The sequence below is a fragment of the Corapipo altera genome, unplaced genomic scaffold (genome assembly GCF_003945725.1).
Source record: "Corapipo altera isolate COAL_440 unplaced genomic scaffold, ASM394572v1 46, whole genome shotgun sequence".
Lineage (NCBI taxonomy): Eukaryota > Metazoa > Chordata > Aves > Passeriformes > Pipridae > Corapipo > Corapipo altera.
The window spans coordinates 1,764,737-1,790,001 of NW_020884883.1; the positions used below are offsets into that span (position 1 = coordinate 1,764,737).

General features: G+C 34.7%; 1 protein-coding gene across 5 annotated transcripts in view; it reads left to right on the forward strand.

Moving 5' to 3' along the window:
* The window catches only part of CSMD1 (CUB and Sushi multiple domains 1), a 1,093,278-nt gene that overhangs the window by 1,012,204 nt on the left and 55,809 nt on the right, over window positions 1-25,265 (forward strand). For all 5 annotated transcript variants that reach the window (XM_027640975.1, XM_027640976.1, XM_027640977.1 and 2 more), the window contains 3 exons: window positions 2,114-2,299; window positions 15,557-15,751; window positions 18,969-19,142. In XM_027640975.1, the coding sequence (XP_027496776.1) occupies window positions 2,114-2,299; window positions 15,557-15,751; window positions 18,969-19,142 (555 nt within the window). The remainder of the gene's footprint in view (window positions 1-2,113; window positions 2,300-15,556; window positions 15,752-18,968; window positions 19,143-25,265) is intronic.

Below are 25,265 nucleotides of genomic sequence, written 5' to 3' on the forward strand. Positions count from 1 at the left end.
TGAACTTTTTGATGAGTCTCTAGAAAGGTTATCGCCAAAGGTGAACAGCAAATGCTAACAGAATCATTTGCTTCTAAAATGAACTAAAGAGACCTGGGTTGAGAGGGTTTTTTGGTTTTCAAATGACATAATAAAATCTTCTTGTTCTGCTAAGCTATTTGAAGTTAATTCATGTTTGGAGTGCTTAGAGGGAAATAGACTAAGGTCCACCTGTGTGTACAGATGGAGACATACATGAGATGGGTGGATAGAATCATAGTTTTGAATTTTGTTTTTATACAATTAACTGTATACACACTTAACACAGAGAATATTGTTTTGATATCAGAAAGGAGACCTGAAAATGTTGACAAGAAGTTAAATCTTAACCCGAATGCATTCTACATCAAGCATTCAGACATATTGACACAAGACAGAAGATAATTGGATGGGGGGACATAGTGCAAGGCTCTGGGGACACTGAAGCCTTTCACAGTAACTATGACTTGAAATAGAGAATGCAATGAATGTCATTTTTATGATGTACTAAAACAGAGTGACCATTTAACTTTCTGTCAATTCAGCAAGCAAATGAACTTTTTGCAAGTAAAAAATTCTGCTTACATGACAGAAGGTCAGAGTGGGTTCTAGTTGTATGTAGAGGATTAAACTGGTCTTTGGAGGGATAGAGCATTTAACCACATGCAGCTATACTACACCAGAGCCTTGAAAAGATATCCCTCCTGCTCTGGTCCCTGAGTAGGAAAAGACTTCTAATACAAAGACTTTCTCCCAGAAGCTGTGGAACTTGCTTTCATTCTTCCCGTTCTCCACTTTCTCTAACACGAATAAGAGCAATAAGTGTGGGCCTCAAGAACCCTTTCCTTATCACCTGTCTCTACCTTCTCTGTCCCTCTACTATTCCTTCCAGTGGCAGGAGGCTCAGCTGCTACCCATTAATGGAGATATTCTCAATTTTGATAAGACAAAAATGTTTCTGGTTAAGATGCAAAAAACGCCAAGAAGTTGTGTTACTAAGGAAGCAGCTTATTGTGGAACATTCCTCCAGTTAATCTCTGTACATAAATAACTACTTTCAAATAAAACATAGCATTAAAATAAATTTTAAAAAGTATACTGGAGAGTTGCCTTTTTTCATTATCAAAAGCAAGGGACCTGAGAGGTCAGATGGCAGAAGACAATCTTGACTTGGAGATCTTTCCTAAAAGTGACTGAAATAGATAATTTTATAATTACACTCTACCCTAAAATGTATATTATGAGATACTGTTAAATGAACCCTGGTTAAATAAATAAATAATAAGTAAGCCTAAAAAACCACACTAGATGCTACTCAAACTTCACTAAGTTGATAGCAAATTAAATTTTGTGAGCGTGAAAAAACATCTAGAGTTAAATTCAGAAGGTGCAAAAAAAGAGTGAAAATTATTCAGCAAATAATTTCCTTCATGATATGGAAAATTAGTAAGCTTGGATTCCCATAATATTTGGCATACTGAACTGGATTAGTCAAGTATCTCAATAAGTGATAAAACATGTGAATAATACCCTTAAATGGAACTCTTTCCTATCTAGTCATTTATTCAGGTTCTTTTCTCATCAGACAAAAAAAAAATTAAATTCAATTATTAAATAACATTGTTTTATATGTATGGAACAAACAAATATGAGTTTTTGTTTGTAGTAGTGCAGGATTGAAAGAAACTCTGAGAGAATGGAAGCAGACTATTAGAAAACATTTAAGAATTGTCCAGTTTTTCCTTTCTTGGACCAAATTGCTTTGGACACTTCCTTGATTTTTTTCCCTAGCAAACAAATGATTGCCCTTAGCCTATGTTGAAAATTCTCTCTCTACAGTGATTGGATTAAACCATATAATTATTTATACAATTTTTGTCTATATTATATGCACTTCTAAGTTTTTATCCATGTTTTAAATACTATTCCATTTATTGGAATGTGGTAAATATGACAGAAAATTAATATCAGTTGTTATGAATGGGATATGCCAAAATTACTAATCCATGTTTCTTATTTCAGTGGTGGGATGATATTTTAAAGATATATATGATATAATTCCAATTCTTTATATTTTTCTTTCCTTTCTTTTCAGCTGTATCTTGTGGTATTCCTGACTCCCCTGGGAATGGTTCGGTTATAGGTAATGAATTCACTTTGGGCAGTAGATTGATATATGAATGTAATGAGGGCTTCAAGCTAGAATCAAGTCAACAAGCAACAGCAGTGTGTCAAGAAGATGGATTATGGAGCAACAGAGGGAGGCCACCTGTTTGCAAATGTAAGTGGGCATATATTTCGCAATAATATTTCCCTTGATCTTTCCCAGGAAAATCTTTGCTGGTGATGTTTTTGTTTTATGTATACATATATCATGCAGTGGCCATTCAGGAATGTATCATCATATAGAATGTAATAAAGTAGAAGAGGCCTATAAATTTGTTTTATTAAAAAATCCTTGTTTATCTTCTTACAAAAATCTGAATTAAAATTGTTAGACAATTCAATTTCCTGTATATTTTCTTATTATGTGCTCTTCTCCATTTTCACAATTGTAATTTTTTTCTGATATCACTTCTAAAGTAATAAAAGCAATAATTATTTCTTAAAATATCATTAGTGTAAATAATTAAACCGGATAAGAATCCTTCAGTCTACATTTTTGCCTTCTGTCAGAACTAGCGAATGTAGTGCAGACTCCTCTACCATATGACATGGCCTCTCATTTGTGTTGAGCTGCCGCTGCCTGTCTCTGTCCTGCATCAAAGCAATAATTAACTGATCTTGACTTCAATGTGATTTGAAATACTGACTAGGACATAATCTCAAAATTAATAATTACTATAATACTACATGTAAATTTTTTGAGAGTGGGCTGCAGCAGAACACCAGCTCTGGTGTCTGGAACATCTTCTTCTCCTATGACCTTGATGTTCCCTCTGCTGCTCTGACTCTTTTTTTCCTTCTTTCTTTACCTGCATGGAATTTTACCCTTTCCTAAACACAGTTTCCCAGAGGTGCCGCCATCATGGCTGATGGGCTCAGCTGTGTCTTGTAGTGGGTCCTCTGGAACCGATTGCATCCAGCAGCCTTTCCTCACAGAGGCCACCCCCAGAGCTCCTCCCCCTGTCCCTGAATCCAATACATGACTCCTGAATCCAATACACTCAGTCACTTCTTCTGTAGAGATCTGTCTTACTGTGATTCATTCTCACTCTTCCTTCATATTTTTTGGACCAGGGATTCTCATTATTGTCCTATGGAGAATCTCCAATTGATCTACACCTTTCTTGAAGGGCAGTACCTAAAACTGTACACAGCAGTTCCACGGAGTACATAAGGAGAATTATTTGAAACCAGCTGGGATCACACAGGCATGCTCTGAGTTCAGAGCCATGTGCAGAGGGAAGGCAGTGCTCCACTGTATTGAACTGAGCTTCATTCTCTCAGAAAATTTGACAAGATATAAAGCACATAACTTGAATGATTAATCAGCAAAAATGTCGACAGACTCTTTTGAGGGAAGAGGCCAGATAAATTAACTGGGGATTAAACATACTGAATTAATAACACTATATCTACAGTGCAAAAAAACAAAAACAAAAAACCAAACAAAACCCCATATCAAAAACCTTGTATTATTTGAAAAGATCAAACTTTACCAGACAATGACTACCCTGTAAAAAAACTTATTAAAATTACCACAACTTTCAACATTAAAAAGATTTGTTTAATATTTATAATATCCTAACAAAACATATGTAACACTTTTGTCTCTTCTTTCTCTTTTCCTTTTCTAAAAATTTATTCAGTTTGAAAAAGAATCCCATTACTTCCAAATTCAGGAGTGCTAAATTAAAATGCTAGTGATCTACACGACAATTTAAGGTCAATATTTTCAAAATGGATTACTATTTGGAAGCATGCACTCTTTACCCAAGATTTCTTACTTGTGAAGTACAGAAAAACTTACACAATCTGCATAAAAACCTATTGTTCCACTATTGCTGCTGTAAGCATAAATGTGTTTAGTCTCCAGAAATAGAAACATCTTTAACTTGATGAGAAACAAACACGACACAGAAAGGTAAATGATAAATTAAAAAGTCCATTTTATTCCCATGTCTATTAAAATGAAGATTGAAATCAGTGCATTTTGTTTGGCAAAGTATCTCTGACAACATAATGCCTGAGGCAGATGTTTGAAACTCCTTTCTTTTCATTAAAAGCATTTACATCAGATTTGAAGCATGAAAAATAAGATTTGTGATGGTCACACAGCAAGACACAGATGGATTATGAACATTAGGCTACTGAATTTAATTGCAAGAAATACCAATCAACAGATATCTGTTAAGAAAGCTTAATTGAATGACAAATAGGTATCTTGCTTCAGTTATTCTGTGGGAGTCAAAGAAACTAACACAATCCCAGTTGGAGACAGAATCTGGAATGGTTTATTGGACTTACACGCTGATATTTTAAGGTTCTGGAGTTTACATATTCAACGGATGGTTGAACTTATTACAAGTAGGGGGTTTCAGGGGATGAGGTAAGGGGAAAACCCAAATTACACTTTTTGGGGTCTTAGGAATAACATCATAGGGAAAAAACACTTATTTTAGGATTACGTTTTTGGAGATTTACATGGGGGAGAGATATTCAAGTTTACAGAATACACAGGATACACAGGGAGGGAGAAAACAATAATAGATTTTATGCAGAGGCTTGATAACATCACAGCACAGTGTCTCTGTATCTTGGCAGGACATTCCAAACAGGTGACATCCTGTCTGGTCTTCAAATGCAGGCTTTCTCCCCAGCTAAGGCTTTCTGCTGAGGCCCAGTAGTTTCTTTTTCTGGTATCCAAATTTTGGGTTGCTATGTTATTCTGCATAGATTTCCGTAGCACATGATGAAGGGAACAGACATATCTGTGTTGTTATTTCATAGAATTGTAGAATCATATAATTGTTCGGGTTGGAAGGAACCACAAATATCATCTAGTTCCAGCCCCCTTGCCGTGGACAGGAACACCCTCCCTACACCAGGTTGCTCAAAGCCCAATCCAGTTTCGTCTCAAACATTTCCAGGGATGGGGCATCCACAACTTCTCTGGGAAACCTGTTTCTGTACCTCACCACCCTTGTAATGAAGAATTTCTTTCTAATTTCTAATTTAAACTTCTTTCAGTCTGAAGCCATTCCCCCTTGTCCTGTCACTAATGCCCTTGTGAAAAGTCCCTCTCCAACTCTCTTGTAGGCCTCCTTTAGGTACTGGAAGGTGCTCTAAGGTCTCCCAGGAGCCTTCTCTTCTCCAAGCTGAACAGTCTCAACACTCTCAGCCTGTGTTCGTAGGAGACGAGCTCCAGACTGCTGATCATCTTCATGGCCCTCCTCTGGACTCAGTCCAACAGGTCCATGTCCTTCTTTAGTTGGGAGCCCTAGAGCTTTAAATCATGCTAATACACTCATTAGAGAGTGACCATATAGTAGTAACTTTACATATGAATACAGGACACTATCTGTGCAAAAAATTTCTACTGAAATTTGTAAATTAGTACATTACTTCTGGTGAGAGGAGTGTGATATACAGTTACAAAAAACATCCCATTCAAAAGATGTAGCTAAATCCAAGAAATCCGAATAAATCAAACAACTTTGGTCTCAAACTACAGATAAGCACCAGTTCTTCCATGATTCTCTCCTTACTGTATGCCACATAAACTGCCTTTAATACCTTTTACCCCAATTAATATAATTTGGATAATGCTCAAAAAGAAAGGAAAGAATGTATAGGCATGAATAGAAATTTAAGGGTTTAAGTTGTAACTATAGCTACCTGAGAAACACTGTTTTACCCATCATCAGCATTTTTATATGCCTGTAAAATACACTTGTGAAAAGTCATAAGATTCAACACTTCTAAGATTAAAAAAAAAGATTACAATCTTTTTGGAATTTTTTCTATTCCATTTCATCATATATGATTTCAATTTTGTCTGCTACAATAGAAATACAGATGTTCATTCTTGTAGTGACAAGTCAAAAAGGGAAAAGAACGCAAATGAAATGTCATTCCTTTCCTTTGGATGATATAATCTTTTGCTGGTATTATATAAAATTACATCCTTATAGCATGATTATTCAATTTTGTTTGTGACTAATCAGTGAAAATTATTATTCCTATCACTTAGTTTTTTACTTTCTTCAGAATATATGTCATGAAGTGCAGAACAAGACGATCTTCCAAAGCAGAGACTGAAAAATGGAAACAGAAAAGAGCTGTTAATGCAAAATTGTGTTGTTCACTAAATTCAAACCAGAGCAACACTTGAATATCTGTCATTTACTGAACAGAGAAACTGGAATAGTATCTGTAACTATTTTGTAATGAAACAAAGTCATCTAAAGGTGTTGGTTGAATCAATCTTTCGTGGAATTAATCCCACTTCTTTGATTTTTACATTCTTCATTTATGTTTTTAAATATTTTTCACTGTGTGGGTTTTTTTCTTGTGTATATCTCTATCATTCTGCTATGGAATTCCTCTGATTCAGAAATCTAGATTTTTCAGTGTTCTAGCAGTAATTTTTCATTTTTACCTTGTACAGATTTTTTTTTTTCTACTTTGGGCACAAACTTTCTAAACTGATAGAAATGAAAACAGAAGGAGTATACATTTTTTTCTGAACATCCTTGTGACTTTGACTACCTACATTTCATATGCTAAAGTGACAGACAAGAATAGTTATCTTTTTGGGAGTCACTAAATCTATTTCCTTGGAGTTTTGATTTTGTGGACAATTGACACTTTTTTTTTTCATGAAATATAAATACTGATCAAAGTCTTGGGTTCTCCCAAGAACCTCTTAATTGATATCTGTTCATAGCTTGAATGTATTTCTTATTTTTTCGCTGAATATTATAAGGAAACAGTTCTTCTATACTGTTCTTAGGAGTTGAATGAATTAGAAAGTATGAGTTGTGCCACACTGTGTCAGTAGTAAAAAATTCATTATGTGATAGGAAGAAACTACAGAAGAAATGATATGAGAACTTAATCAATGAAGGAGGTCATACTAGGCCTGTTCTGAAGCAAAAGAGAACTTTTTCCTTTATTTAGTTTGTAACCTTCAACGCTCTTAGAAAATTTGTAATCCCTTGTTCCAAAATTCATGTTCCATGAAAACAAACCTCAGGAATGAGCTAGCTTTGTACATTCCAGTAATAGAAAATTCTGCTAGTTTGAGATGTGATACAGTCCCAGTGTTTGCACTAGGGAGAGTTTAAATATGTATGACACTTTCAGAAAGACTAGGGTGAACATTAGCACATAACTATTTTACAAGTCAAGCATTACTTTATACATGACAAAGCAACACAAAAAGAAATGTTCTCTAGGCCACCAGGAAACATCTTTTTTAATACAGGCATTTTTGCATGCTACAAAATGTCTAATTCAAATTCTTAAGAATGTTATAATTATGATTAATGCCCAGTTTTATAGTTTTGCTAGACCTGCAGTAAAATGATTTACAAATACCTGAACACTTCAAATTAGTGCTAGTACAAGCTTTTTTGTTCCACAGGATACTTGGAGGCCTAAGGCTACTTTAAGACATATGCAGAAAACAACATTAAAGTAGGATCTAAATAATCCAAAGCAGAACTTCCAGTTCTGTCCACTCTCTGTGCTTTTTGGCCAGATCTAGGGACCTGATTTCAAATATTGTGACAGAGGGTGAAAAAATAATGACAGCAAATGTTATAGTTTACTTCCATGTTTTTCTTCACAAGATCAGAAGACTGAATGTGTTCACTTATTGCAAGATCATGATGTCATATTTTTTTTCCGATTATGCCAAGGTAAACTACCAGTTCTCTAAAGCTAACTACCATAATTTGTAAGCTAAGAATATGAACATATACTACTTTATATTATGTTTCTATGTAAGTACATATAAAATGTAGCAATATAGGCTATTTTGCATGCGTGTTGGTGCTGAGTCTGGACCAGTATATATTTACTAAGAAAAATACGACTGAAATAGGATAACTTGTTGGCCTTTGTTCTTATTGCTTTCCTTTTCATTTAAGTATGTGGATGGATAACCTAGGAAATTGAGTTTATGGTTAATTAATTCTTCTAACATTTTAATTTGCTAAGGTGGTCCCTATAACTGCATAACTTCATTGCTCTTTTGTACTATTCCTTTAATATACTCATTCAAAGATTTGAATTGTGTCCTTCATTAGTTTATGGTACTTCATCTAATATCAAATATTTTAAAGAACAGCTAACAGCACCTTTGTATAATCTACATATTGCAGATTTCACTGTAGATTTTTTTGGAAGGTATGATGTGCTGAGCTGTAACAGTGATGGTTGAGACACTGAATTTTTTCTAGGAATTAATTGATAAATTTTATAAGCCTTTTTTATAATTTTCAATTTGTCTGTACAATCTCTAGTTATAGAACTATGAATCATAAGTAGTTTGGGAATAAAACATCAGTTGTAGTATAAATGCAAAAAGGAATTTGCTAATATAAACAAACCAAAATTCACCACCACAAACATTGTGCTGGTGTTTTTTATTTGCTAAGACATTCAGAACACCATGCCCAATAATACTCTTCACATTTTCTTTAATAGACTCTAAGGTCAGTAATTATGTTTTGGAGTATTTTTTCAAGGTTTGGTATGTAACATGGAGTACTTATTCAATGAATTTTAGTAAAACTGGTAATTAGTTTAGCCATTTTTAATTAGTCCAGATACATTAGACTGATAACAGATTGGCTTGACATAGCTGACTGGGTTGACAGACTGATTCTGAATACAATATGATCCTTTAGTTTATCTATTTTGAGGTTTAGAAGCCTTTCCTGTTTAAATATTTTGACCAACAAGAACCACTTAATTTTTTTGCTCTGTGGTCTCTATTAGCATACTGAAACTATCAACTTGCTCAAGTGATCCTATTTTGTTCTTAGGTCTTTGTTCTTGAATTCTGTGGTATATAGGATTACTTCTCATTTTACTAATGCTGTGAATTTAAGCCACACTGGTCTCTCAAATGTAATTCATAACTTCACCTTAATCTTGCTTCTTTTTTAAGATAATAGTGAATTTAGTCAAATGGGTATATTTGAAAAATGTAATTCACTTTATTGCATTAAGTTGACCATATAGTAATACCAAAATACCCTTTCTGTTTCTCTGTGGTTGTTAACTACCAGCCGAAGAATGGCAATCAATTATCATGTGCTGTCGTACTTGAAAATAATAATAGCAAGTTTCTGTAATTGCGATATTTTTTCCATTATATACATTGTACTTGTTTTTTTTCTTTGAAAAGAATAATTACATTCAGAGTCACAATATTCAAGATATTTTTGAAGAGAATGAGATCTCTTTTTTTTTACTCACACAACACTAAAGAAAGACAAGTAAAAGCTTGCAGACAGGATAGCTCAGTAAAAGAGAAGAGTCAGTCTTTTGGTTTTCAGATTCTTACAAAATATTGATAGTGCAATGTGTTTGTTGACAAGAAGAGAAAGTAAAAAGAATAATGAAATTACAAAAACTTAATCATAATGAAGACTTAAAACTAAAATCTGAGCTTGTTACTGCACAAATTCTTGTTAGATTTTAGTTGTTGGAGTTGCAAAGACCTTGTTATATTCATTTAGTCATTGTCACTGATCATGTAGTAGACATTTTGCTTAGTGAACATTTTTCTCATATTTTCAGTAGAAAATATAGAATCATAGAATATGCTGAGTTGGAAGGGACCCATCAGGATCATTGAGTCCAACTCCTGACCCTGAGCAGGATACCCCAAGAATCAATCACACCATGTACCTGAGAACACTGTCCAAATGCTCCTCGACCTCAGACAGGCTCGGTTCTGTGACCACTTCCCTGGGTTCCAGTGCTCAACTACCCTTTGGGTGAAAATCTTTTTCCTGATGTCCAATATAAATTCCCCCAAATCAGCTTCATGCCATTTCTTCGAGTTCTGTCACTGGTCATGAGGGTGAAGCCTCTCCACTTCCCCTCATGAGAATGTTGAAATCTGCCCTTAAGACTCCCCTCAGTCTCCTCAGGCTGAGCAAACCAAGTGACCTCAGCCCCACATCATACAGCTTCCCTCCAGACCCTTCACCATCCTTATAGCCCTTCTTTGGACACTGGCTAAGTGGTGCCCAAAACTGCACAATATTCAAAGTGAGGCTGCATCAGTTCTGAGCAGAGCGGGACAATCCCCTCCCTCAACTGGCTGGTGATGCTTTGCCTGATGCACGACACGGTTGGCCCTCCTGGCTGCCAGGGCACTACTGACTCATATTTAACTTGCCATTGACCAGAACCCAGAGGTCCCTTTCTGAAGCGCTGCTCTCCAACCTCTTTTTCCGCAGCCTATGAACACAACCAGGGCTGCACTGTTCCAGATGCAGAATCCGTCACTTTCCCTTGCTAAGCTTCATACAATTGGTGATTGCCCATCTCTCTAATTTGTTGAGGTCTCTCTGAGGGCCTCCCTGGTCTTGAGGGACTTGACAGCTTCTCACAATTTAGTATCACTGGCAAACTTACTTAGTATTCCTTCAAGTCCTGCATTCAACTCATTAATGAAAACCTTGAAAAGAACTGGGCTGAGGATGGAACACGGTGGAACCCACTAGTGACAGGTCACAAATCTGATGTCAAACCATTCACTACAACTCTGTACTTGACTTGTGAGCCAATTGCTCACCCCCGCATGATGTGTTTATCCAGCTGTGTGCTTGACATTTAGTCCAGAAGGATTCTGTGAGAGACAGTATCAAAAGCTTCACTGATATCCAAAAAGATTGCATCCACTGGCTTCCTCTAATCAACTAATTGGGTTACCTCATCATGAAAGAAAATCAGGTTGGATAAGCATTTTCCTCTCATGAAGGTGTGCTGACTATGACTAATTGCTGCATTGTCCTCCAGGTGTTTTTCAGTACTTTTCAGAATAATCTTCTCCATGATTTTATTGGGCCCTGAAGTAAGAGTGACAGGCTTGTAGTTTCTTGGGTCTTCCTTCTTGCCCTTCTTGAGAAACAGGACAACATTCACGAGCTTTCAGCCAGCTGAGACCTCTCCAGATTCCCAAGACTGCTTAAAAATCCTTGAGAGGAACTTCGTGAGGATATCAACTAACTCTTAGAGGATTCTGGGATGAGTCCTGTCAGACCCCATAGGTTTGTAGGGATCCAGCTGGAGCAGCAGATCCAGCCAATTTCAGGGTCAACTGGGAGACCCCATTCTCACAGTCATGGTCCTCCAGCTCAGGGCTGAGATCCCCTTGGTTCATCATCCATGTTGAAGATGGAAGAAAAGAAAGCATTAAACACCTCTACCTTGTCTCTGTCCCTGTTTGTAAGGTGACCATTCTCATCCTTTACAGGTCAATGTTATTTTTACACTTCCTTTTGCCATTAATATATTTGAAAAAAATTCCTTTTATTGTCCCCCACATTTCTTGCCAGTTTCAACTCCAGTTGAGCTTAGGCTGCACAAATCTTCTCCCTACAGTTGCAAGCAGCATCTCTAAATTCTTCACATGTCACCTGACTTTACCCACTGGGCATACACCTTGCTTTTTTATCTTGTTTTTAAGACAATATCCCAATTCAGCTAACTTGGGTTCATCTGCTTAATCTGCTTGACTTGTAACACTCCTGTGCTCTTAGGAGATGATGTTTAAAAAGTGACCAGCACTGATGGACCCCAGCACCTGCAAAAACATTTTCCTAGGGGACTTTAATTATTGATTTCCCAGGTAGCCTGAAGTCTGCTCTCCTCATGTCCAGAGTTGAAGTTTCACTGGCACTTTTCCTCCTTTCAACAGAGATTTTAAATTCGATCATTTTGTGTCACTGTGGCCAAGAGAGCCACAATCTCCACTTCACTCGCAAGATCCACCATGTTGACAAGCAGCAGATCAAGAAGGGCATCTTTCTGTGTTGAGTCCCTTTGAATCTGTTCTATAAGGTTGTCATCCAGTTTTTAAGGAAACTTTTGGCCTGGATTGCACCAGCTGTGAGATGCTTCCAGTTAATTTCTGTCAAGTTGAAACCCCCCATAAGGACAAGGGCAGTTGACTTGGAAGTGGCCCTTTTTTCCTCGAAGAATAATTTGTCAATGTCTTCATCCTGGCTGAGAGGTCTATAATAGACTCTCAGAGTGACATCCACTTTATTTGTTTGCCCCTTGATTCTCACCTAGAGGCTTTCAACTGTGCCATTGCCAGCTATGAACTCCACACATTCTAACCCTTCTATTACATACAGTGCCACCCCTCTGCCTCTCCTGCTCAGCCTATACCTGTAATCTGTAGAGAGGGATAACCTGTAGAGCCTGTAACCCTCCAACAGGGCACTCCTGTCACAGGTCTCATCCCACCAGGTTTCACTTATGCCAATGTTGTTTAATCTCTGGGACTGTGCCAAAGCTTCAAGCTCCTCTTATTTGTTCCTCATGCTGCACTGATTATTGTAGAACATTCCAGATGTGGTACATTGTAGCCAACACCTCTTGAGACAGATTGAGGGATCCTATCAGATCCCATTTCCTCAATTTTTGGCACACCATCCCATCGTTTGTTACCCTTGAGCCTGGTTTTGTCTCTTTCCCCCTTCCAAGCTACTTTAAACTCTATCAATGAACCCCATCAATTCCTGTGTTAGAACTCTTTTTCCCCTCTGAGGAAGACATCTCCCATCAGGTGTCAGTAGACCAGATGTTGAATACATCATCCCATGGTCAAACCCCAAAATTTTTCCACTTACACCAGCCTCACAGCCATGCATTGACCTGATAGATCTGCTTATCTGGGCTTTACAACTACTCTTGTTTTATGGTAGTTATACCTCATTATGAATTCCCCGCTTTTGAATCTTTTCAGAATTACCAGTATATAGATTGTCATGTAATTAAAATAGGTAATATTAATCATAATTTCAAATGATAATTACGTTTTCTGACCTATATTTTATGTAAATCAATATTATTCATACATTTTTGTATAAAAATGCATAGAGAAATAAGAGAACATCTTCACATCTGTGAGAAGTTGAGATAATCCCTTATAGAGTTTCATTTATGTAAATGAGAATTTAAATAATACCCAGACTATAATTTGCAAGAGACAGACAATGAGAGGCAAATTGATGCACTCATTGAAAAACCGTGTGGACAAAATCAGGCATCTGTTAATAGTAATTTTTTTATGAGGAATATAATAAATCAAAATCAGTCCCTGTAAAATTAAAAGTTTTCAAGCAAGTTTTAGTTGATTACATCAACAGCCTGGAAGTAAATTTTGTACTCAGTAACATCTTCAATTAGAAATTCTAAAATCATATATCAGAATCTGATAGTTGTTTGTAAAGTGTGCTTGCAAATCTAAGTGTATTTATAGATAAAGAGAGAATAAATTGCATATTGACCTCAGAATGTGGAGGAAACATTTATGTGGCTTATTTGTGTGTTCTGAAACAGCTGAATCTCTCATCTCTAAGTGTCTTAAGATATATCCTATGGTTAAGACTAAAACTTTTGCTATTAGACTAAATAAGAGGCTTGCTTTCATCTTTGAAAGAACCAATAAAACTAGTGCTTGAAAGGAGGAGTGATAAAAATGTTAAAGTTGAGGGGCATTAGCTCCTATCTAGAATATTTTTGTGTTCTGAAAGAACTATATGATTTTCACTAAAGGTGTTAAGTGGAGTGCTTCAATATACATATATTATTTAACAGCAAATAAGAAAAAAATGTTTATTGGTTGATAGTTTATAATCTTTCCATAACTATGAGACACAGTTTGGTATCAATACAAAAAAATTAAATTAGGAAGTAAGAAATTCTCCATTTACCTGGGATACTGTTCTTAAGTAGACAGAAAGAATAGTTGTAAGACCAAAGTGAAAAACTACTAACTTTCAAAGTGATTGTATGCTGGCAATCCTTCCTAAGATATAATGAAAAAAAATCTAAGAAAATATTCTAAAATTTCAACTCAATATAACATTATAATCTGTTATTTGAAAGTTCTTCAGATGATTTCTCCTTCATAAATTCTTATATAGCTTCATAGACATGCTGTGTTCAGCCCTGTGTTTCCTAGATGCCAGAATTTGCCACAGGTAGGATGACTATTGGAAAAGGTAGATGTATAATTCTAGCATTAGCAGAGCTACTCTGAAGAGCGGTGGAAATCAAAATTTTTACAGGAATTTTGCTTCTATCACTTTCCCTTTATTTCAGCAATTGCCTGAATTAGTCTCTTTCATAACACATTCATACTTGTGATAAAACCTCTCAGTTAGTGTGAAGTCTACAGAATATGCAATTATTTTTTTTTTTTTGGTCAACTTTATTAGTCCTTTCCTGGTATAAATTTATTATAGCATAACTGAGAACCAGACTCTTTATTTCCTCACTTGGAGTTTTTACACACTTTCCTAATGCTTTTGTCTTACACTAAGCCACATTTAAGAAAATTAAATTTCTGCTACATGATTTTTTGATGAGTTTTTGTGTTTTGGTGTGGTTTGGTTTTTTTGGTTGATTTTCCTTGGAAAGCATAGCTTTTCTCAAGTGTTTCTGGGGTAATAGTTTTTTCTAAAGCATTCACTTTGTGGATGTCACTTAGTGACATAAACAGTTACTAATTCATCCAGACTTTTTCTATAGCAGGGAAATTCTGAATAACAAAATAAAATAGTCATGAACATTTTCATAAAACTAGTCTAATCTTTACAGAGACAATGTCACATTAAGATAGAATTCGTGTCAATATTGTAAATATTTTAAACATTCTCTGTACTTTATTTTGAATTAAATTTCAAATTGAAACTGAAAAATATTTTAAAAAAGTGTGTACAGTTGGTAGCTATATTAAGCCTTTTGAAGAACATAAACTACAGTTTTTGCCTACTGGCAGTAACTGCATTCTCTTACAAAGTCGGAAATACTAAAAGCAACAGAAATGTAATCACTCTAAAAGTCTCTCTAAATATTATCTAATTTTTTTAAGTCTTCTAAACTTGAATGAAGTAATTCTCCTGTATACTCACAGTATGTTGTTATATAATAATTAACATTTCAATATGTGCTAATAGCTTTTATCACAACCTGTTTTAAGAAGTTCTTAGAGCTTTGCAAAAATTGCATAGTAATATTTGTTTTCCCTTTTGTATCCACTGTAGTCTGTGATCTGTTTTATCTTTGAAATTTTTAAATAAATTACATTAGAGAGCTTGCCTGTATATCGTTGTTCCACTGCTGCTGACTAAATGAAAATATGCTAGAAACTCCTGTTCAATTTGTTGTACACACTCTATGATGTTAATTATTTTCCTTGGAACTTGTATTTCCAAAATGATTATGGTATTTTAAGTCTTATATTGTGAAACATCTACCGGTAAGTCAGGAAATATACCCAAGAAGAAATTTAGGGGCAGAATGCTAATATGTACATATCCTTTCTTCACAGCTGTAACTTGCCCCAGCATACAGACTCTGCTCTCAGAACATGTTGTCTGGAGACTGATTTCTGGGTCACTGAATGAGTATGGATCTCAAGTCATGCTCAGCTGCAGTCCTGGATATTTTTTATTGGGTCGAAGACTCATACAGTGCAGGAGTAACGGAACCTGGAGCGTAGGCAATGAAAGACCAAGTTGTAAGGGTAAGGAATATACTTGTTTATAGAATATCCTATGCTTTTTAATACACAGATTTTATTTTATAAAAAAAGTTTTTTATAAACTATTTTGCTATCACATTCCTGTAAGTAAGCAAATGTGAAATTTTCATTAACTGGAAATTAATTTATTCCAACTCTTTAGGTGTTAAGTACAATATGTTTCATACAAGAGTCAATGAAGTAGCATCAAGAGATCAATCTGTATTTATTCAACTGGATGGTACATAAATATTTAGAAAATACAAAGAGTTAATGTTATTACTTTAGAAGATTCCAGATTAGAGTTAGATTAGGTGATGATATTGCTTTGGCCTCTTGGGTGAAGCATTAAAACTATGCTTTTGGAAAAACATGCATATGAGTTTTATAATGTGTTCATAAAAAATACCGTAAATTACTTCAGCCCTGACTTTGGATGTTTAAAGTTTTAGAGAAGCTTAACATTCTCAGTCAGATCATACAGTTGTTGAGGGTTACGGTGTCAAATTCTTAATAAATCTCTCTAGAAGTTCGTTTCATTGTTTTGAGTGGGTACTTGGTGCATCTACTGATACTGCAGCCTTTAAAGCAGAAAATTTTCCTATGTTATAATAGTACTTACAGGCCCTTTCAGTGCCAGGACAGCACAGAATACCCCAGCATCTGAAGGAAAGTAACCAACTGACAGACCTAGCATACTAAGCAGAACTTAAAATAAAATTTAGACAATAATTTTTTTCAGAGTAGTAGGTGATTTCAGTGAAATATTGGCAGCAAAGTAGGAAAGAATTCTCAGTATCAGGTGAACAAATAACTAAATTATACCTTCTGGTATTTTTTAAGAAAAGCAAACAGAATAATTCTGCTCTGTCAAGCTCTGTTAAGTCTACAGACATGATAAATGGTACCAAAAGTATTTTATGTGATTCTATGATAGCTAGAATAGAATAAACATAAACAGCAGACAGGTTTTCATATTCCAAATAAATAGCATGATGTACTGGGGCAACCAGAAGAGAATAAACTCCTAATGTCATATGAGAAAAATTGCAGTAAGTTATCCTGTAGAAACTAAAGAGATCTTTGGAGAGACTCTTAACCTTCTTAATCAGGAACTGGAGAGTGGACAGAACACACAAAGTCATCTCAGAGAGTGCTGAATCACTTCCAAGGGTTATTCAACTATAAATTGACACAATCTCTCACCAGTACTGGGAAGTATGTGGCTGCATAACTCTTCTATATGTCTTAAAAACAGTAATAGTTATATCAATTTCATTTTTAAATTTAAAACTGAGTTTTTTATTCAGTTAGCTGGAATTGTTCCTTATTTCTGGTGTGCACACATACTAAAAAATCTAATTTTGTATTTACTGCCTAATATGCAGCAACTGTTCAGCTGCTGAGAAGTCTTTGAAAAGCTAGTTCTTGCTTAGCTTACAGGAGTTTTATGTAAATTGAAAATGGGATGACCCACATGGGATGCAGTTAACGAAAAGCAAAGTATTAGATAGAGAAACACAAGGAGTTTCTGACTAAAGATACATTAGTTCATTTATAAGAAAGGTACATTATTTTGCTCTCTGCTAGAGGACTGCTTAGGATTAAATTATGGCAAACATCATCCCCCTAGAAATGTTCAGTAATATTTCCATTGGATATAATCATTAAGAACCAGAAACACACTAAAGTATTTTGAGGAGTCTACTGTTTACTTTCTCTATGTCATGCACATGCTAAGGATAGATTATATAAATATAGATTCTAGCTGTTTATGATTCTGAAGCAGTAGAAAAGCTAATTGAAACACTGATGATAAGGCATTTAGATCATATTTATCAATATCAACTTGTCAATAGTATCTCTAAAGGCATTGCAAAGCTTCAAATTAGAGGGCATTCTAGATTAAGAGAGACCTAATTAGTAAATTTATTTTTTTACAAATATGCTGAATAGATACCTAACACGTCATGCGGTCCCTCATTATTTATGTATTTAACTATTTTAAACTGGAATCTCTGTAATTAAAATGAATAAAGCATTCGTAATATGCTTAGAACAGTTAATTCCATTACATTTTAGGAATAATTTTTTTTGAACACATGTAGAAGTGCAATTAATATTCAGCATTAGCATTAGAAATTAAAAAGTTAGGCTAACCCACAGATTACATTATTGTACCTCTATCATAGTCAAAAATAGCCTTACTCATCTCTGGACACCTTCCGTGCACAAGAAACTGTGATCACATGTATTCTGATTATGACTGAATTAACTGCACAGTGGCTTGTACTTGATTTTATCCAACTTCTACCCAATTCTGTGTTGTTTCCTATAGTGAACCTTTTAAAATATAGAATAACGGGCCCTTTAGGTTTCAGATAGGAAGTTTAGTTGTGATTAACATGCTTTTGAAAGTAAACCCATGATTCACACTAACATATAATAGAATAGAGTTCAAACTTTTGAAGACATTGGTCTGTATCTTGAATTAAAATATTATTGATATATTTTTCTAGAAACAGAAGAAATGACAGAACGGTTTTAATTAGATTAGAGTTTGATACATTCCTAAAAGGTAATTTTTCATGTGCTGTGTGATAGCTGTGTGTTGCAGCTTATGCCACAGAATGTTTGTGTGATAGTGGGTCAAGTCTAGCCTTAAATAAAACCAGAAGATATATCATTTTAGCAAGTAGACTGACGCATATGTTATATGCTTATGAATAGTAGTGGGAAACAGGAAAAAAGACCGTTCATAGCAATTCAGAGTTCTACATGTTAAAAAGATATATAACATTTTTAAATAGACACAAGACTTAAAACGACCAGGGAAAATATATTTGAGAAGTAGCCATGATATCACACATGGAATATAACCACAACTTTCCTGGGAATTCATGTGATTCCCTTGTTTCAGCATTGGAAATACTGATTGAAAATACTGAAGGATTGGGTTTAAGCTGCTGTCAAGATATGAAGGTCTTCCAATGAATTTTCAGATTTAGAACACGTATTGCCAAATTGAGCATAATTTTAAGTCCTTTCTGTGGTATAATAGAATTTATTCTTCTTTTTTATTTATTCTTATATTCTTATATTTTTCTTATTATATTTACTTTTTAAGAAAACATGAGGCAGTATATTATTGTCCAGTCTAAAAAAATTATGAAAATCATTTTCATATTTCAGTTTGTTCTGTTGCTTGTTTTTTTCCTAGTTATCTCCTGTGGTGGTCTTCCATCTCCACCAAATGGAAATAAGATTGGAACCTTAACAGTGTATGGAGCTACTGCAATATTCACTTGTAACACAGGATACACATTAGTTGGTTCTCATGTGAGAGAATGCTTGGCAAATGGTCTCTGGAGTGGTACAGAAACGCAATGCCTAGGTAACAAAATCAAATTTTTGTCCCTTGTTTTGTTTTGTCTTAAAGAAACAGTATCAAGGACTAATACTTATCAAGCAACAACTTTTTTAAATCAATGAAAAATAAAGGTGTCTTAAATATGGAAATACTGTGTACTGCATATGATTTTGTGCTATTCTACTAGCATATAACTTTTTATTAGAAATTAAATTATATTTTATATTGTTACAATGCTTTTCAAACCTGTTGGGTTTTTAAGTGACTCCAATTATTATCCACATTCACAGCACTTTTCTTTGTGGAACAGTGTATATGATGAAACTAATTTGGAAGATAAGCTTCAGTTCAGGAGCATTCCTGATACATTTCAACTGCAAATGAGTGTTCACCATATTGAGCATTCAGTCAAGGAAAGCAGGCAAGAGATAAGTGAAGCAAAATCAACACTCTTTCAAACCCTAGGATTTATGCATTTTGGACCCTAAGGTCTCATCCCTAGCCTTTCTCTCTTCAGATCTACTCATTGCTTTACACTCCTAATATAGACATAAGAAAAAGGTTTTCTTTTTGAGTAACATTTGAGGATCAGTAGTGGGTTTATTCTTGCTTGTGGACAGCGTATTTATTTCTGGAATCTCTTATTTGCTTTGTCTGCCCTCGTTTTGCAGATTTTCTTCTTGCCTTATAGCTAGATGTACTCAATTACTCTCAGGAAAGGAGGAATCTCCTCTTTCTTCTCCAGAGTTCCATCTCTGATAAAAAGCACCTTTCTTCTCTGCTGCCTCACCACATCATTTTAGCAGAAAATATGCCTATCTACTACATTTTAAACACAACAGTTTGTCTTTTCTCAATAAATTAATTCAAATCAAAACAGGGGGAAAAAATCGTCTGAGCATCATTTCTTTAAACCTTCATGCCATCCATGAAACCCTGATGTTGTCATTGCATGAACCAAGTAAAAATAAAGTGAGAAAGAAGTTTTACATATACCTAAAGAACTAATATCAAATTATATTAGGCACCTGATTCCATTTTTAACTTTCCCAACATTAATAGTGTCATGGTGTTTCTGTGCTCAGATAGACCTTTGACCTATCAGGTTGCTGGTGTTCATTACCCTATAGACACAACTAATAAGTCTGTACTGGTTTATATTGACTATCTAAGCAAAGATACTTCATAGAACTATCATAAAGGGTATTTGCATTTATTGAGCTTTGAGTTCATGCTCTCACCAAGATGCAAAGCTGAAAGAAATGGTTACAGTTCTCCAGAGCAAAACATAGAAAAGTAGAGCTACATTTTAAAACACAGCAACATTCTCCTGGTAGAGTAATCTATTAAAAAGAGAACATCTGCATCACAATAACCAGGTGTGATGGGACCACATACCAACTCAACCATTTCTTCAAAAAAACAATTTCCAAGTATCATAAATTTCATATTAGAAGGTTATTAAGAATAGCAGGTATCGTAAGATAAACATGAGTTTTAACGGAGTACTAGTGACAACATCCTGCATTTCTGGAGATCTTTAATGCCTGAAAATACTTTTAGAGAAAATATTTCCTAAACGGGTTGCAAGTTACAAGACAATAATGCACTAACAGACAAAAGCACAATAATCTAAACTTCATGAAAAAGAAAGTGAATTTATCAGTTCCATATTAACTCTATTCTTCATCAATATAGAGCAGAAAATTTGATGGGGTAAAGGAGAAATGCAGAAATGTGGGAGTCTTCTCCAAGTCAGGGATAAAATCTCACTCTTTATGTTCTGCTTACCCCGTTGATTGCCTTTTTTTTTTTTTTTGATTCAGACACTAGTCTGTAGAAGAGAGGAAAATAAAGACAATGTTTTCAGAAAAAAAAAGTATGATACAATGTATTCTGATCTGAATTAAGATTTTATAACCTTTCGTAATATATTCCTAATTAACTTCTTAATTTCGCAACATTAATGTTTGTATTACAATTTTTTGTGGCTATAATTTTACAATATGTCAGCTCTCAAGATATGGAGTGTAGCAGGAAGAAATGTAGCAAAGGATTTTAGGACTTGCAATTTTCTGGGCTCTCACACATGCTCAGTTAAGTACTTTAATGTCGTTGGTTGAAAGGTCATGTGACACGTTTTAAGCACTGTATTTAAACTGGTGCTCTTTATAATAAATCTTAATCTTGGTCTCACACTCTGTGGTGTGAGTAGTGGGGTTCGAGCAACAGCAAGCTCCTCAAATGGCACCCTAACAGGGACTTGTGGTCAAAAATTGTGACCACTGTCTCATAGAGCTAACCTAACTTCTAAATGTCAGTTCATTATTACAGACTTCTCAGCAAGATGCAGTTATTTCTGGAAAATGTCGTGAAAAAGAACAATCCTCTGGCTTGATATGTTTTCACACATTATTTTTTAATTTAAAATATGCTGTATTAAGAATTATGTCATTTTGGTTTAGGAAAGAAAGGCATAAACAGAGTACACTAATCGCTAACTTTTTTAATATTTAGAGCAGCAAAGGGGTAAAATGAATCTTTTTTTACCTAGGAATAAGAATTGCACTGAGGTGCTGGTTAGGGGAATGTTACGATTTGGCATTATTTTTTCACATACATAAGTTCATCAGTTCCACAGTGGAACTATACAGGTGATTGAATCTGAAAACACATCAGCTTTCTCTTGATATCAGATTATCCCTGGACTGAGGCTGACTGAAATTTAAAATATGATGGAACTGCAGCTGTGAAGATCCAACAGCCCAAAATTTGTATTTGTAAGAGTATTTTCCATAGCCATTTCTTCTGTTGCAAACATGTAAACTAGGTTATAAAAAAACAAAAAAAGAAAAGCGCTATTAGCCCTGTAGATTTTTGCAATGTGTTATACCATTCATTGCCAGACACCTGCATATAATGATTTCAAGCATAAAGATACGTGTTAACATTCATTCATTTTGAATAACCTGAAATATCACTTTATAATCTGATCAATAATAATAGTATTTATGACTTAGGTACTGGGGGTTTTTTGACAGGCTAATTTGGATAATTTGGCTACCAACATACACATATCTCAATGGATTCTGTTTGTATTATAAATTACTCTTGCCCATGGAAGGCTGGAAAAGAGGTTTCTTCTATTCTGATATTGAGAAATAAATTTTACACTGAATGCCCCAGAATATTAGCTGTCCACGTAGCCTCAGTACATGGTGCATAGTGAACAATTCCATTTTATTTTCATAGTTAGGAAGGACTATTTGTATATGCAGCTTGAATTTAATTTATATGAATTCATCCTTTTCCTCTGCAGGAGTAATTTCCTGTTGGATTTTTTCTATTTCAGTTTTTTACAAATTCACATTGAAATTGGTATCCGCTATTATTATCTTATCCCCTTGGTCATAACTAAAAACTTTTTTTTCCCACCTGACTATCTGCATTCTGTGTTTAAAATTATTTCTACAGATCTAGTCCCACTTGTAATGAACACAGGGCCTCTTTCAGGAACTATTACTGCAATAAAAGCAGTGCTTGTCTTACAATACTTCTCAATTCTTTTTCTAAAAACTTTAGTACACTTTGGTTTCTATTTGATTGATTTCATTGTTGAATGCAGCCCTATGCCTTCATATGCAGCTTAGAACTGTTAAACACATGGCTTTACCTCATTAGACAAAAAAAGTTCACATTCAGAGCTGGCAAGTCATTAATCATTACTTAATCTTTGCTATTTCAAAATCAGACAGGGGCTGTAGTGCCAAAAATACTGCACAGTTTGGATTGTGAAAGTCTAAATTTGAGTTATCACATGCATACTGCAGAAAGTCGTACTTCTGCTACTAAATCCCTCCCTGCCTCTCTTACACTCTCTCACATAAGGTGTATTCATAACATGTACTTTAGACATCTAATTTAGATGCAATTTAGGGTACAATCTAAGTTCCTGAATTCCCAACAAGGTCAGTGGAACTATGCAGACTCCTCCAGAGTGAATTCAGGAAAGGTAAATTCTTAAAGTGAGATGCGAATGCTGCTAGTGGTGTACTCCTAAATTTTGAGGACAATATGCCCCAAATTTATTCCAGAGGTGCCTTTAGGACTTACCTGAAACCTGTAAAAATCAGGAGGCAAACACCCAGCGAGCTCTGAATGAGCCTTTTCCTTTCAAAGGAATGATAATAAGTTAGAGTTGCTTTTTACGTATACTGTACCTGCATGAATGTAATTCAGGACAGCCATAATTGAAAATATGCATCACTTTATGTTACCCACTGGTCTGTGTAGAATTAATTTATGATTTCAGGGCAGATGAGTACACTAATTTCTGTACCATGGGAAAGAGTTTGTCAAATCCTTATTATTTGTCTCAAAAGAAAGCTAAAATCAATGACTGTAGTTAATGAGTGTAAGGCTAAATATGAGACCTAAGTCTTCAAGTTGTTAGTATTATATGTATTTATGTATTTTTTTTCTTAGTTATACAAAGATAAATATGAATTGTTAGGTAAAATTTCTTTCAATTTCACTCAGTTACTCACACTGCTGATATTTTATCTTTTCCCTTTTTTTCCTTACAAAAATAAATTGCGTCTATAAGTCACAAAACATGTGTTTTTATCCATGCTTTGTGTGTATGAGTGACCACATGTAGGACAGAGAGCAAATTGGAAACTTTTAGGTTTGCCTAACTCCCTCTATATGATTAGTGGCACTTAATCATGGATCAATGTGTTTTTCTGAACAGATTTGTTTTTCAGTGACTTTTTATGACTTTCAGGTGCAAAATTACAAATAAACAAGTCAAGGAGATTCTTTAAAATCTAAAGTTAAATATAATATACTTCATTTTTAATTATAATATGTATAATTCTCTACATTTATCAATGTGAAAAAATGCTGCTGCAGCCTGTACTTTTGTAAAAATATCTGATCCTGTAATTGATAATTCTAGGTAAATCACAGTATGATATTGGCTTATATTTCAAACTCTTATCAAAATAAATAGAATTATTTGTATCTTGATTTCCAAGTATTTTACAATAAAACTACTGAACTAACCTTGACCCATATGAAAAATTTTCTTAATTTACAGGTTTCCCAGATTTCATGAGAGCATATTTTATTAAAAAATCTACTCACAGACTTCTTTTTTTTTTCTAATTTTAGTTGATGAGAAAATTACATACATTTTATGTCATTGCAATGCTCTTTCAGTTCTTGATTTGTTGGAATATTTTATTTAAATGAGTCAAAATTTCCTGAAAAATTATTAAATATAGTAATTAGAATGATGTATAGATGAAATTGCGCACATAGTAAGTCCAGTAACTTGTTAAATCTCCATTTCAGAGAAAAGGCATATTAATTAGCATTTTTCTCTGTGACTGTTGGCATATCTCAGCTATTTTTCCTCTTGAAATTCCCTGTGGTTCCCTGTGTTTGGCTTCAACGCTTCAACTGGATTTCAGTTCTTCACTATTTAAGTCTAGAATTTTTTTAAAAAATCAAACTTATTCCTTTCTATTTCACCTCAGTCCCTGGAAAAAATTAGAGAGCAAGTATTAGGAATTAAGTCAACTTCCAGGCATAAGTAAAATAAGGAGATAATTTGGAACAGGCAGGATGGAGCAATCAAAAGCAAACCTTAATCTTGCTGCCTTTTCCAATGACTGTCTCATTGGATGTAGATTTCAGCAGTAGATTTCTTTCACTTTGTATTATTGTAGCAAAACTTCTGAAAGTATCCCACAGTATCCTTGTAGACAATTAAGAAGACAGGGACTGGATGAGGGGACTGCAAAATGGATGGAAAGTAATTGAACAAACAATATCTGAGGGTAGTGTTTCTTGATTTGAAGTGCAACTAGTAGCCAGTGGATACTAAAGATGAATACTGAGGCCCATACTATTCAGCCTCTGTCAGTGATTTGGATAACAGGCTGGGATGCAGCCTCAAGAAGTTTGTGGATGACAGCATATGATGGGTGAATAGTTGATACATGGATTGCAGCACTGCTAAATAGAAGGATCTTCAGAATCTGAGGAATGGGCCAACAGGAAGCTCCTAGAGTTCAGCAAAGACAAATACATAATCCTACACTTTGCCTAGAATAATGCCTTTCATGAGTACTATCCCAG